Genomic DNA, 15,428 nt, shown 5'->3' with positions numbered 1-15,428 from the left:
GAATTTTGAAATAAAGTGCCTGGAACCTGTCATTATTTCTTCCTCTCAAAGTTGAGAGCGAGTGGATGAAAATTGAGCTTGTGAATTGAAGGTACTGCAAGTTATATGGCCTTATCGACTTCAGGCAAAATGGCAGGTTTGCCTTGTTATTATTTTCCTTTCAGAGGTCAAGCAATGGACAATATTACCAGTATATAGTGCTGTGTAAGCAAATTGGTATATAAAAAAGTTATTATCTGTGTACACAAAGAAGATGGTGTAAGTCACTAATATTAAAAATCCTTAGTATAGTGTCACTTTATAAAAACAGAGGAAAAATGGAGGAAAAAGGTAATCTGCTCATCAAAATAAGCATTTCAACTGTTCAGTTACTTGAAAGCTATTAAAAAACATCAGAAAAAAGGACCTCAGTTACTCAGAATTAGCTTACCAAGTTAGCTAATTAGACATGCTTGTTGATGTGAAATGAGCTCTGCTATTAAGAAAATACATTCTATTTTCTAAGAGGGTTTGGTCAAGATAATTCTGCTGTTCAGAACTGTCTGAACTATGTCTTTCCTTATCTGAACTGTGTCTTTAGTAGTCCAACTTTTAAAATAAACCTTAATGTGCTTTACTAGCTCATTTCTGTAGTTTTGGTAGTTACTACCACTTTTTATTCTTCAAACACCATTGGTACAGACTGTACCCTGTGCAAAAAGACTTTTAATTGCAGAATGAGTGCAAAATATGTTATGATCAGCTTTTTTTTTTTTTAGTGGTACAGGTATAGTAGTTGTTTAAGATTGTAAAATTGAGCAGATACTGTCAGACAAATTCGTAATTGCTCAAGATGACTTCTAAATAAGAAAGAAAGTTGAGGATAAAACTAGTCTCCACTACTGCACATATTTTTTTGAATATTTTAGCTAAATATGAGCAGCCTTAATTTCTACCAGCTCTGTAATATGGACAATATTTTGTTTATCTTTTAGGAAGAAGATTCAGAGACGTATCATGATGAAACTGCAGTGTGTGGGTTACTTGCTGTGGTGGTAATATCTCACCTGCCCAGAGATGCTGCCATTGAATGGCATGTTGTTGCAGTAGTTGATGATCCACTCCGAAGAAAACATTTTGCAATGAAGATGTTGTCAGAGGGCTTCCACATTGAGTGTGAATCTGTGGAGTCTAGTTCTGCATCTTGTGCATCAATCTCTTTACGTCTGAGTTTGATTTCACCATCCACTTCTCCCCTTGATTTAGATGGACCTCTTCATGACTTAGTTGCTATGTTTAAACAAGCTGTTGAGAAACTTTCAGGAGACTGCAGTGCGAGTCCTTTGTCCCTTAGAGCTTTCTTCAAGGAACATGTCTTTGATGTGGAAACACTACAAAAAGGTAAGACTTACCACAATATGAACCAGGTGTAATACTAAGCGTAAGGTAATTTTTGTTTACTTCTACATGAGATTTCATTGGAAGAAGACATTTTACAAGGGCCTTTCAAGAATAGGTGGCCAAGAAGGCCAATGGCATCCTGGCTTGTATCAGAAATGGTGTGGCCAACAGGACCAGGGAAGTGATTGTTCCCCTGTACTGGGCACTGGTGCAGCCACACCTTGAATCCTCTATTCAGTTTTGCGCCCCTCACTATGAGAAAGACATTGAGGTGCTGGAGAGTGTCCAAAGTGCAACAGAGCTGGTGAAGAGTCTAGAGAGGAAGTCATATGAGTGGCTGAGGGAGCTGGGGTTGTTTAACCTGAAGAAAAGGAGGCTCAGGGGGAATTTTATTGCTCTCTACAACTGCCTGAAAGGAGGTTGCAGTGAGGTGGGGTTTGGTCTCTTCTTCCATGCCCTCCAAACAACAGGACAAGAGGAAATGGTCTCAAGTTGCACCAGGGGAGTATTCGATTGTATATTAGGAATACTTTCTTCACCAGCCTTGGAACAGGCTACCCCAGGAAGTGGTGGAATCACCATCCCTGGAGGTGAATAAGAGATGTGTAGATTTGATGCTTAAGGAAACGGTTAAATGGTAGACCTGGCAGTGTTAGGTTTACAGCTGGACTCCATGATCTTGGAGTTCTTTTCCAACCAAACTATTCTATGACTCAGATACATTTGTTCTTTTTCGGGTTATCAGGCATGTTTCTCATATTGAAAGGCTCTGTTCTTGGACTTTTTGAGGTCCAAACAGGATAAAGTTCTGGATTACTTGTTCTAATCTCGCAGCTGAACTGACTTTGAGTAGGAGGTTGGATTAGATGGTTTTGCTTCAATCTGAGTTATTCTGTGATTCCATGAAATAGAAGTTTCTGAGAAGTCCAGCCACTTCAGGATTACACATAGAGGGAATTAATCTTTTGCATAAAAGTATTTGAACAGTTGTCCGTTTGGTAGCCTGTTTGGTAGTTTTTGTCATGATCTAGAACTATGTTCAGATAACCAATTCCTGTCTGCTAGCAGAAACTCTTTTGAGAATAAATAATTAAATAATAATGTTTTAAAATAAGGAAATGATGGTGTATCTTCTGAATTAGAGGATGTCTGATTTTGAACATGCACTGATTCCTTAGCAACTTATTTAAGGTAGAACTTGTTATCCAAACAAATTTGCTGAGTTTTACCCCAGTGTTTATTTTTTCAAAATCTCATTCCCTGACCAACTAAAGAGAATAGAGAGCAATAAATGTAATGTTACAACTACAGTTTATTTCTTATGTTGTAGGTCTGCATTTTGGGCTATGCTGAATTTGGGACAACTCTTATGCAAGAGCAAAAAAGATTATTTTATCTGTCAGGCCTATAAAACTGGTAGACCATACTGGTATTGAAATCAGTAAGAGCTTTGCTTTTAATTTGAGAAGGAGCAAAGTCAGATCCTTAGTCTATATTTATCTCAAACACGCATGCACTTTAAAAATCCTTGCAGACCACAACTGATCCATATTAATTAGCTGACATAAATGTTAGCCCTCAAAAATTCTACTGTCCTATTTTTTTTTCTTAACCTGCAGCAGTTTTTGAAGAAAATTCAACTTGACATGGTTTAATAGATTTAAAGTACAGGAATTGAAAGCTATAAAAATGTGGCATAGAATAAGCATATTTAATCCAGGAAGCTAGGAATGAACATATAGTCTGACAGAATGTTGTTGTTTTTACTACATCTTGTTTAAGAACTAAAAGGAAACCTGATAAAACATGTTCCTGGCATGGGATTAACATTACTGTTTTGCCTGCTTTCTTTCTGATATAGGCCATAGAAAAATTACTTCCAGACAAATTTCATTTGCTTTATAAAATATATTGTTCAATATAATGTAAAAATTGTGTGCATAAAAATTTTTTTCAGTTCCATTCATGTTATATTACAAATAGTATAGACATAGAAAGATTTGTTGTAATTGTCATATATTCATTTTTGTTGTGTTCAGATCTCTGCACTGTCATAATAATTGCTGTCATTATACCAATTTTATCATTATCCCAATGATAAGAAGTACATTTTTGCAAATCTGTAGATTGTATAGACTACATTAAATTTACAAGTAGCACTAATTCATTGATGGAGAATTTTAAAGTAACTTTTTTCTTCTTAGGAAAAATTTCCAGAAAGTTCATGTAATAGAAGGATAAATGTGACATATATTCAAAAATAATTTCTCAAATTAAAATAGTTGTTGCTGAAGTGTGCCTTGATGATAGTTTCTGTCTGATTCAAAAATGGAAGTCTAATTATTAATCTATTGTTAAGACACAGAGATATATTCAAATATTCTGGTAATATATGTTCTTGGAGCTTTGAAAGGCATTTAGTCACCAATGAAGCAACCTCAGCTTTCAAAGGGATGTGGCATATTCCTGAACAATGTCCTTGACTGGCTCTTGCACTATTATTATAATTCTACTTCTCATAATTTAAAATACACTCAGACATATATATTAACTCTGAGTTACAAAATCATTGTATGAGGTGTCCAATATGTTCCCATTAATTTCAGTATCCCATGGACAGTGTCCATAAGCAAGATGACATAGTCTATGTTTTATCTTCTCACTTATTATTGGCAGTCTAGTTTTGACAGGCAGAACTACTGCAAATGTGCATGTCCTTTAGCATGCTTCACAGTTTTAGTATACCAGAACTAATATCAGGTCTTTCTTTTGAATCCCAAGATATTTCAACCTGCCTATAACACCAGATGAAGGTGATTGTTAAGTTCTGATGACAACAGCTCCTTCCAGTTTCTCACAGTTTTCCTTTTGAGCCTTTTCTGCTTCTGGGATGTATCTGAATGGGGCAGAATGCATCTGAATGGGGTAGATTACAAGAAGGAACAGTACTGCCTTCCATAATAGCACTGGTTTGTGTCTTGTCAGCTCTGAGCATGGTTCAAAACTTGTGCATATCTGTCTCTGTAGATTTGTCCTAAGATATTTTGAGTATTTGGATGTCTCTGTGATGATTTCTACTACCTCCAAAGGTTACTTTCTGTAGTCAGGTAACAGAATGTACTTAAGCTACTGATGAGATAGTTGATAAAACTGCCTTTCAATCACAGAATATCATTTTTTACTGGGACATCGGATAAAGCAGAAATGTAAATCTGAAGGCCTAATACGTGGCTTTTTAAAAAAATATTGTTTCCTTGATGTGGCTACCAGAACACAAATTATATTGAAAGACCGGTTTTGCAATTGCCATTTATTAATTCAACTCAGGTAGTACAGGTTGCTACCCATCTGTATGATAATCCATAAGTGACACATTTGATCTCTGACACGCTAGACATTGTTAATCCCACAAGTAGATCTGTCCTTTTGGAGTCTTCAACTACCATCAGATGCATTATCTGCTGAAGAAAAATAATTTTAATAATGTAGCAGGGGATAATAGACTGCTTTTCAAATATTTTTAACGTGAAGCACATCAGACAGATGTATCTGTAATGGAAAAGAAATTATCATGTCTCAGAAATCAAGAGAGATGCTTGAGAAGAAAATTGTTCCAGGTTAGTGATTTTAAGGTGGATTTGCATCATCTTATAAGATTAGTAAATACTCTTCAATAATTCTTGTAAGATCTTGAATTGCAATGTGTTGACTCCTCAAAAGCATGGAAAAGAAATAAAGGTACCTTTTTTCTGATTACAACTTAAAATCATCAGAGTGAAAGGAGGAAATACTGCCACAGATCTTCTCAAATGAGCCTCTGATTAGATGAGTGCTTTTTTTGGTATAAAGAAATTGGCATTTATATAAAACTGTCCAAATAAATTAGAGAAATTTGTTGTTACCTGACAGAGTAAGATGAGAACCAGGAACATGTATACTCTGCATATTGTAAACAGATTATTGGAAATTATTATAGCTGGTGTTACTGATGTCAAAAGAACCTAAGGGTTTGTAATGCAAATTTGAGACAGATAGCTTTCTGTCATCCTAAGACCAGATGTAAAGTTTTATTGAACAAAGTGTAGTACTGATGTTGAACTTCTCAGAGGCAATCCCTCCTAACATACGAGAGCATTATGGGCCCCGTGCAGAGACCACAGAACGTATTAGAAGTAGGAGGATTAGACTAAGCTGACATATATACTTAGTAAGATGCTGTTAAGCCTTTGGAAGTCTTTAACATAAATTTGACTATTTCTTTCTTATTCTCATTCAAATGTGCATTAATACAAATGTGTCAGGATGATTTGCTATACCATCCAGTTGACTAGATTATACTTCCAGTTGACTAGATTATACTTCCGTATAGGAAAGATGAATGTTCATAAGTCATCACATTATGATTTCACAAGCCTTGTTCATAGGATGTATGTGAAGTATTTTTGAATATTTATTTGGGAGTAGGAAAGGTCCTACATTCACCAGAACATCATATTACATAATCCCTTTTTAATACTATGGAAAAAATGAACTGGGAATATAAAAAGGCAAAAGAAAACAGGAATAGACAGTCTGGTACCAGCATTAAAATGAATATATAATTAGTTTTTTAAAGTGACTCTACTCTGTAAATGTTTAGGTTTAAAAGGTTCTTAGTACTTATGTGTTTATCAAGTTTCAGTGATACTATAGGTTTTTTTATTCAGCTGGACTGTAGAAAGTCTTACTTGTAATGGGACTGTTTCTTCTGTTGAAAGAGAAGCTATGACACTCATTTAGAGTCCTTGCAATGACAGAGTAACACCCTGACGCATGGACAGCATGCAGCTTTTAAACTAAAGATTTTCCATCTGATAAGATTTAAAGTATACCATTTGTTAAAATACTGCATTATCAACACATTTTCCATATGCTTTCCAAAACACATAGGGTTTCCAGTACCGACAGATATGCCTTATGTAGTGCAAATCTAAGAGAAAGGGAAGAACACCAAGAGAAGATACCAAGATGCATTTTTATAGTAACACATGTCCGTGTGCATTAAAATTTAATACTTTTCAACTAATGTACTTTAAATTCACACTGGAAATTTATTTCAACTTAACTTATTTGATGGATAGGCCCTTATACACTGGGAAACAATTTCCCATGGAGACAGCTGGAATCTCAGCCACCAGATGCTTGCATGTAAGTCTACGTGTTCTCATGTGAGTGATCGGTATTTACTCAGCAGTTGTGGAGAACTACTCATGTGAGTAGAAACTAAACAGTCATTAAGAATTCTGTAATGAGTAACAATGAAGGAAGTACATTACTTTTGAAATCAAACTGCAGTCACTAGTTCAAGCTTTGCAGTCACTAACTAATGAGGTATTTGTTGTGACTAACATATACAATTTGGCTGAACAAAAATATTTTTTAGATGTCATGATGCTGTCTGAAATAGGCTGTAAAACTTGAGCTTGACTTTCTACCGAAAATATTAATTTATTCTAAATGGAAAATATGAGAAGAATTGTAAACATGAAAAAAGAGTAAAATCTCACTTTAAATTTCTTGGGTTTCCTGTTAAGAAAATATTGAGTTTGTCAAGTATAATAGTTCAAGCAGCAAACCTATACTGCTGCTGCTAAAAAAAAAAAAAAAAAAAAAGAAAAAAGAAAAAAGGAAGAAGTTAAATTAATACTTTGGGAAATTAATCACTTTATAATATGTAGAAGTTATCAGGAAATACTGATGTGGTTCTTGAGTGAGTTTAAGATGACATGTTTTAAATGACATTTTAAAAGGACAGAAATAGCTAAATTTGGTCTTTAGGCACAGAGGTGGCTTTGCAACATTGCTATTGCTACCCAAACTATCCAGTCAAGAGATCTGATATATTAAATGACTGTTAAGATGCTGACATTTTAAACTTCTATTTTTTTCAAGGTTGTACTGTTATTGCATCTACTGCAAGTCAGTATACATATTTTTAGCAGAATATCTCATATAAAACTATGGGAAAGCATTTTATGTTTGTTTCCAAGACATGGAGAAATTGTTTTAATATTAATGATACCTCTCAACTGAATTTGCGTAGAAAAGTGTTTTATGCCAGTGAGGCAGCTTAAGGTATATTAGATCCTGCTTTAGGGCAGTGACCTTCTCTCCTTTAGGATGGGAAATTTATTTTTAAAGTGCACAGATACTAGATTGAGAAAAATTCAGCCACTTGGTGCCAAGGCTGGGGAGCAAAGTTAGAACTCACCTTTATTCAAAGTGGACAGCATGTAGCATCTAAAGGTTATGGATTGCACAGTCATACATAAAAATCTTGACTAAAACTTTAAATGGAAATAAATTCTTTAACTGCTTGACCCAAGACTGATTGAGAACATACCCTTTATACCCTTGACACAGAACACTAGCAATATATTGGTAAGGTTGTTTTAAAGCTATTATGTACAACTTCATATGTCTTTCAGAATTTCTACCACTAAAATCTAAGATACATTTATAGGTTACTCTAACCATCCATGTTTTCACATTATGTTGAAATGCTACTGAACTTCTCACTAAATGAATTATTTGTGTAGACTTCAATTTTCCTGTTAAAGATTTACATATAGTGACCTGTAGGACAGACCTGTCAGAAAACAGACCATTTGTAGAAAAAATCATAGATTATAAAGAAGAATTTCCAAAGTTTGCCAGCGTTGAAAACTGATTTACTTTCCTCAAATAAGCAGTTTGGAACGTACTAGACACTTTTTACAGTGATTCAGGCAATGGCTTTGCTGCTTAATGTTAGTTAGTAAGTTATCTCAGTAAACATTGGAATTTGTTAAATTTGTTAAGCAATAGATTATAAAATAGAAATCTTAAAAGAATCAATGTAAAGAAACTTCTGTAATGAGCCAGAAGGGGTCACTTCATAATTACATCTGCAAGGAGTCAGAACAAATTAATACTCTTCTAGAAAACTGGTATCTTCTAGACAGGTGAATGTATACGTGGTCTATCCATATATGCATAAGTGCCTGTATAAGTGTATAAAATGTATGAAGTACAAACACCTTTCTACGATGTCAAAATTAATTTTGAGAAACTTTTTTTAGTGTTTTATTGACAGAGATAAACTTCAAAAGCATTTATAACAATGACATCAGGCATGCAATCATAGCCAATTTTGGGTCATCTGGCATTTAATATGTGAAGAATATATGATTTGTCTTGCTATCTAGAGACTATTTGTAACAAACTCAATCTTTAAGGACGTATTGCAGATTGCAATTACATAGGAAGTTTTTCTCTGAGACTGCTTTAACATGCCAACATTTTGGCACCAATTCCGTAATTCTAAATCAATAGACATGTAAAGAGCTTAGATTTCTAGAGAACTCTTCATCATTTGTATAGATCCAACTCTAAGTTACATTTTATTTACAAACTAAGAAATAAAACTATTAAGGTGTTTAGGTGAGTGAAATTACATCTGACATGGGAAGTCTACTGACCTTAAAATAATTGTGGGCTCAAAATGAGTTAGGGATAATGTCATAGCTGCCTCTCTTGTTATTATTTATTCTAGATATTTATTTAGGACCATTGCTTGAAACAACATACTGCAGTACTGGTGTGACTAGATTGTCTTTTGTATTTCCTCTTCTTTAGTACCAAAATGCTTGCCATCTACTCCTTGTCTAGCAAAGCTAAGAAATAGTTCTATGAAAAAAAAGAGTGAATTTTGTAAGGAAGAACTGTGTACAGAGTTACATTTCCAACCAATAATGATATAAAACCCAACACTCTAACAGTAGCAGGAAGATCAATGATTAAGTGGATAGATTGCTCCTGGGCAGGTTCCTGGGCTGATTCAGTGTGTCTCCTGTCCCATGGACTGGATGATCCACAGGAGGGTTGAATGACTGCTGGCTGGCTGACCATTATCAGTCATTCTGTGATATAACCTCTGCACTGAGAACTATTAGTTCAATCTTCTTTGATAACTTTTCCTAACCCCCTTTGAAAGTATTTTTGATTAACAACAGAAGCTGTACTTCAATATTTTTCTTCAGAAAAATCAAGGATTTTTTGCACTGCTGGTATCAACAGCCTGGAAAATGGGTATTATATCTACCGACTGTCAACTATTAGGTTTACCAATAACTCTAAATAAACTTTAACTGCAAACTTTCTTTCTCTTTGTATTGTTAAGTGACAATTCACATGTGAAGTTAAGTTTTTAAGACTTGAAATTTTCCTGCCCCGACAATATGTATGAGAAACTGACAAATCTTTATTCTCAAGGTGTTTTTTTCTCCTTCAGTTTCCTAAGGTTTTTTGATGCATTGCCATATACTTCCATCTCAGGCTTAGGCTATTCTGTTGTGTCCACTCTCCAAAAATTGCCTTCACAACTGCAGTTAAGGTACTGAAATCTCCCCATTGCTTGTTCTACATGCTCAGAGCAGTAATGTTGTAAGTTTTGGACGTAAAAAGGGAAGGTGAGGTATCAGAACTAGCACTGACTGATACCCAAAACCGTCAGTAAATCTTATTTGAAAGTCTTCTACTTCCTCTGCAGTTTCTTCTCCTGTGCTTCCTTCTCCAGTATCTCAAAGTTAATTTCTTTCTGTAAGATCTTGCCTTTTGCCAACTGTAGACACCACTGATAGTGCCTATCAGGTTTGGTCAGATGCCTTGATTATCAGAAGACATGCTGAGCTTTCCTCACTGGAACTTTTTATAGAGATAAGCAGCTACTGAAAACCTAGGTTTTAAGTGTTCTAATAAGTTTATAGCAGTTAAATGGGCAATGGTTTAAATTCCTTTTGAAAACTGACAGTGTCAGCCCTGTTGAAATCCTCTCTCCTGCAAGCAGTAGGACATGGTGTCTTCTTTATCCAGATATATCTGTTCAATATATCAGGTGTCAAACACAGCTGTCAGCAGTCTCTCAGCAATGCATGTGAACAGTCTCTGAGGTTATCCAAAATATTTGGTCATTTGCTTGGAGACAAACATGACCTTTTTGTTATCTAATGGCATGGAATCATTCTTTACAAAGTTGTGAAGCTAAAAAGGAAATTGAAATAATATCCTGATTCAAACCCCAAATGCAGGCAGAAACTTAACAGTATGAGATGATGCTGCAGGCATAGTTTGCTGTAACAGTCTAGATCTTGTCTTTTGTCCATCTGGGTAATGAAAGCCAAAGGGGCTTCTTTCCTGAAGTCCAGAGATAGCTTTGACACAAAGATTATTTATTGCTCAGAGTGAAAAGTGATGAGATGCCTTTGTACTCCATTGTCCATTTGTTTCCCCTGCCCTTGCCCTTTCTCCATACTCTAAGACATCTTTTTAACATGAAGACGAGGCTTGAAGACAGAAGGCAGGGCAAGGAAGCAAGGCCTGCTTGTACTCCATGGGCATATTTAGAGCAAAAAAAGTCTCCTGTGTTTATTGCCTCTGGTGTGTACTCAAAGTTGGATTGTGCAGCCAAACTTAGCAACTTAAATGCATAGTTTACTGGTTTCATTGTTATTAGTCAAGAACATATCTTTATGCATCTGGATTTTTTTTAATTGCAGCCTCTTAAATTCTGGAAAAAATGTGACTGGAACATAGTCTGAAGAACATCACTTCGTAATTATTGTCTAAATTTTAGAAGTATTACAAATCAGATTTATGATTAAAGTATTTTCTGCATGCATTTTAAAGGAGTGTTTCTTTGTTTTTGAAAGTCCTTTCAAAGTTATATTCTGACGTAGAAGCAAATACATAAAAACTATGTTTAGAATCCATAAAAGTACTGTAATTTTGTTCTACCATTTACTGCCCAAAAGTTGGGCTTGAGGTTTCATTTGACTTCTCTGTATAATGATTCTATTACACCAAGAAAAAGTTAAGAAGAAAGTTGTTTTATTGGCTTTTTTTCCATCTGCACTGTAACTTGTAATCCAAGAACACAGCTATAACTAACCACTAAATGAAAGTATTTTGCCATTGGCACAATTCATGCAATTAGACTTCATATAATATGTGCAGTCATGCTTTAAATAGTCTATTTTTTCTTAAATTTCTGATAAGTTTAGGTTAAAATAGCATAAACTTATTACATATTAGTGAGAAATTTCCAATCCTTAGAAAAACAAGAAATGAAAAATCTGGTAGGTTTTTTTTCTTGCTTTGGCTTTGCTCAGCGTTTACTGTTCATCATATCTGCTGTGTTAAAATCCAATTAATAGCTCTAATTCATTTACACTGAAAGCACATTTATTATACAGTCCCTTTAGGCACTTCTTTTCTACTTGCACTGTTAAGTCTGGAGTATCAACATTAGATAATAGGTAATTTTTTTTGCCCATTGTAGCAAATTAGAACATTTCTTCTCTTTCTGCATTACTTCTGAATGGCAAGAGTGTAGCCGGGAGGTAGAGGGATGTGAGCTGGCATACCTGGAATACTAAGATAGGATAATAACAGAAGGAGATCACCAAACTGGAGAAAGTCCAAAGAAGCACCACTAAAATAAAAGGTTCCATGAGTAGCATGTAGAACATAGGAAAAATGACTGAAGGAACTGGCTTTGTTCCACCTAGGGAAGAAAAGGCTATGGAGGAAGCAAATTGCAGTCTTTCCTTACCTTAATAGGCATTGCAGAGGAGAGAATTTTTTCCGAGATGCACCACAACAGCATAAGGAGCAACAGTCACAAGGTGCGGCGGGAGAGATTCCAGTTGGACACAAGGAATGAATTTTTCTCCACAAGAGTGGTTGCATGCTGGTGCAGGCTGCCCCCAGGCTGTGACACCTCCACCTTGGAGGTCTTCAAAACCTGACAGCCACAAGGCCCTTAGAAAACTGGTCAAATGTCTAAAGTTACCCTTGCTCTGAGCATCAGGGAGGTTGGGCTATATGATTTTCAGAGAACCCTACCCACCAGAGTTAGTCTATGATTCCTAAAATTGTTCTATGACTCCATACTATTATTAAATTACAATGAATTGGCTGGAAATAGTGGCATTTAAATGCAGATTCTGAAAGAAAAAAGACTCTTTCTTTCTGTCACTAATACACCACACTCTTACAAAAGATTACTCCCACTACCTACTTGAATAGGTTTTTCCTATTGGAGTGTATCTTTTAAAAAGAGCTGTTTCTTCAGAATTGTCTGGATTCTTTGGTTTTGGTGGGATTTTTTTTAACTCATTTCTCTGTAGTTTGCACATTTGTGCTTTTTTCTTTCCATCTCGTTGTCTTAACAGAACTCATACAAGTTCAGAATTAGAATTATTGGGCTGTGATATCTCTACAGTACTTCTTATGACAGTGTAAAATCAATGTGTTTCCAGTGTCTAATTCATTTGATAATGATTGAGACATCTGAGTATGATGAATCCTATTATGAAGTTCAATAGTTATGTTGTCAGTAATGTCATCTCTTCCACTGGAAAAACCTTTGTTTTCCTCATTTAAACATATTAGTAGCTGTCTATACCATTTGATATGGGGGATAGATACTATTTTAACTGGGTTTTAGTGGTGTCTGTAAAAGAATTTTAAAATAATAATTTACAAGATGTAAAATGTACAACTTTTAAAGCTCTAGAGAACTTTAAAACTGTTCAAAACTTTTATTCATCAGGATATATTGTCTTTATGAACTTTGCAAATCAAAATTTACTCTCCTCACCTAATAGTAATATTGTTGCAAGAAGAAGAAAAAAAAAATTATCTCAAAGGTGTTGTTTCTGACACCTTGTTTCTGACAAGCCAGAGTCCTGGCTTGTTTGTAATCCTTCTGCCAGGAATGTAAGAGTCAGTATACCAGATAATGGGATGAAATTAGATGTAAGGAAAATAAGAGTATCTCACCTTTTTACTCTCAAATATATCACAACCATATTTCATCCATATACAAATGCTGTGGATGTAAATCCATTTGAGATGTACAAGCAGCTTCCTGTTTGTGGCATGGAGGGATTAAGTGACTTCATAACTTCACACAGGATAGCAAAATTATAGAGCTTTATTTTCATGAAGTCCCTGTCTGAAGTTACAGATGCTCAGCACCTCTCAAAATGAGGTGCTGTGCAGAGGCAGCACAATGGTGAGAATAGGTAAGTACAGCCCTGAAGAAGAATAGTTTGTTGAAGTGCATGCCTTGTTCCAGAAAGGAGCCCAAGATCAAATCTGTTTTGAGATTGCTCTTCTACTGGCCATAACTTCATAATTTTAAAATTGTCCAGAGATCTTGTAATTTCCAAGCTTTTATGAAAAGAACAACTAATTGAAGCCAGCCTAAGGTATTTTCTGCAGTTATATACATGAAGATAAATATATTCTAATTTAGCTGATTAATCTATTTTTTCTTTGCATTAACTACAGAGAATGTACTTTGAATTCTTTTGTATTATATCATGTAGCATAACTTACCTGCTGTGATTTTATCAAGTATTTGGGTCACTCAGACTATAATAGCAATATAAATAATAAGAAAAGGGTTTCTATCTTTATATGAGGCTTTTTTAATTTTACTTTTCTTATCTTCTTTTCTTGTGATTGTTTTTAGCTGTGATAGCATGCAAACCTCTTAAACTTTTGATCCTTCAAACATTTGGAAACAGAAATCTCAGCTGTTTAACAGTGCTTTTATTAAAAGAATTGCATGTCATTTTCAGCTTATTTGAGCATACTTTATGCAGGAGCTTTGAAAACATTTAAATTTCATTTTGGTAGAAAACATACTGTATAATACTTCCTCGCTACAGAAATTAATGCCACAAATTAATGCATTTTTTAATGTTTTTTATGTTTAACAGTTTATGAATATCCTGCTGAATATGCAGGCTTCAGTATTTGTGAATATACTAAATATACAGGCTGGAAAGCATTCCAGGTGTTCTCATCACTTAAAATATACTCATTCATGGCCAGTAACTATAATAAAAATACTTTATCAGTTCCAAGGTGCATTCATGTCATACTAAAGTAGATCTGCTCTACAAAATTATATATATTTAGCTCTGAGCTGGCTAGGAACCCTCGATTAATTATCTTAATCATTGTAAACACACATTTCAAAAATATCGAGTCAGTACCTCCCACTCTATCATTTAGGAGAAAAAGCAAACAATACACTTACTACAAGACATTAAGACTTGATTGGGCATACGATTGCCCAAACATAGGAAGACTTTTTTATTTTTCTGGCACACAAATGAAAACTGTCCAAGAGCTGATGGAGGAGCATCACATAGCAGCCAGGAGAGCCATGGAATTAGAGGCAAGATCTTGTCCAATTTAAACCAGAAGAATTCTAGCGAGAGACTGCAGTCTCTAGTTCACCCTGCTCTTACATATAATGTCAAGATAGATAAAAGAAGCCCAGGTTTCAGCAAATACTGAGAGTCTGAGCTATGAAAATCAAGTCAAGCTAAACACCAAACATCATTAGCTACTGTGCTTTTGGTTTTTAGGTGGAAGGAAATCCTGACCTATTGAAATTAACAGAAATTATTTTATTACCATCACTGGGAAGGATCTTAAGCACAGTTGACTCAGTTCAAAGGCATAATTCGATGCTTCATTTCCAATAGGGACAATAGAAAATGCAAGGGTTCATCTTGAAGTACTCCATTTGCTTGAACTTTTATTCTCCTCCATTTTGGTCTCCTATTCTGTTTTTGTCCTTTCTTTTAACTTCCATTCATCCCTTGTTGTGGACCACATAAGTCATGTCTCAGCCTGAGTCATTAAATACAAGAGTAAAACTTGAAGGCAGGCACAGTGAGCCAAGTGCAAAAAAACAAGATCTAAAAATCAAGAGGCAGTATTCTATAGTTTCTTGATCCAGAAAAAGGAGATGTGACTGACATAAACCAGAGTGTAGGAAGCAGAATAAAGCCAAAGCTTCTGTTTAAAAACATGTTCTTCTGTGCTGAAAATACGACTAGTATCAAGAAGTAGTAAGCAAAAACATGTGTACAGAAATTCACAGCTTGGATTCTACTGTGTGTTATTTATTAAATCAGGAGCCACTGATACCTTTCTTTGTCCCT

At 35.0% G+C, this 15,428-nt stretch overlaps 1 protein-coding gene across 6 annotated transcripts in view; it reads left to right on the top strand.

Moving 5' to 3' along the window:
- The window catches only part of DPH6 (diphthamine biosynthesis 6), a 198,581-nt gene that overhangs the window by 153,240 nt on the left and 29,913 nt on the right, over positions 1 to 15,428 (top strand). For 5 of the 6 annotated variants that reach the window (XM_027638064.1, XM_027638061.1, XM_027638062.1 and 2 more), the window contains one exon: positions 975 to 1,380. In XM_027638064.1, coding sequence (XP_027493865.1) covers positions 975 to 1,380 — 406 coding nt within the window. Of the gene's footprint in view, positions 1 to 974; positions 1,381 to 8,953; positions 9,087 to 15,428 lie in introns of those variants that run through there. The other variant, XM_027638063.1, reaches the window with a different exon arrangement.

The sequence above is a fragment of the Corapipo altera genome, unplaced genomic scaffold (genome assembly GCF_003945725.1).
Source record: "Corapipo altera isolate COAL_440 unplaced genomic scaffold, ASM394572v1 23, whole genome shotgun sequence".
NCBI lineage: Eukaryota > Metazoa > Chordata > Aves > Passeriformes > Pipridae > Corapipo > Corapipo altera.
This window is presented reverse-complemented; position numbering and strand designations above follow the sequence as displayed.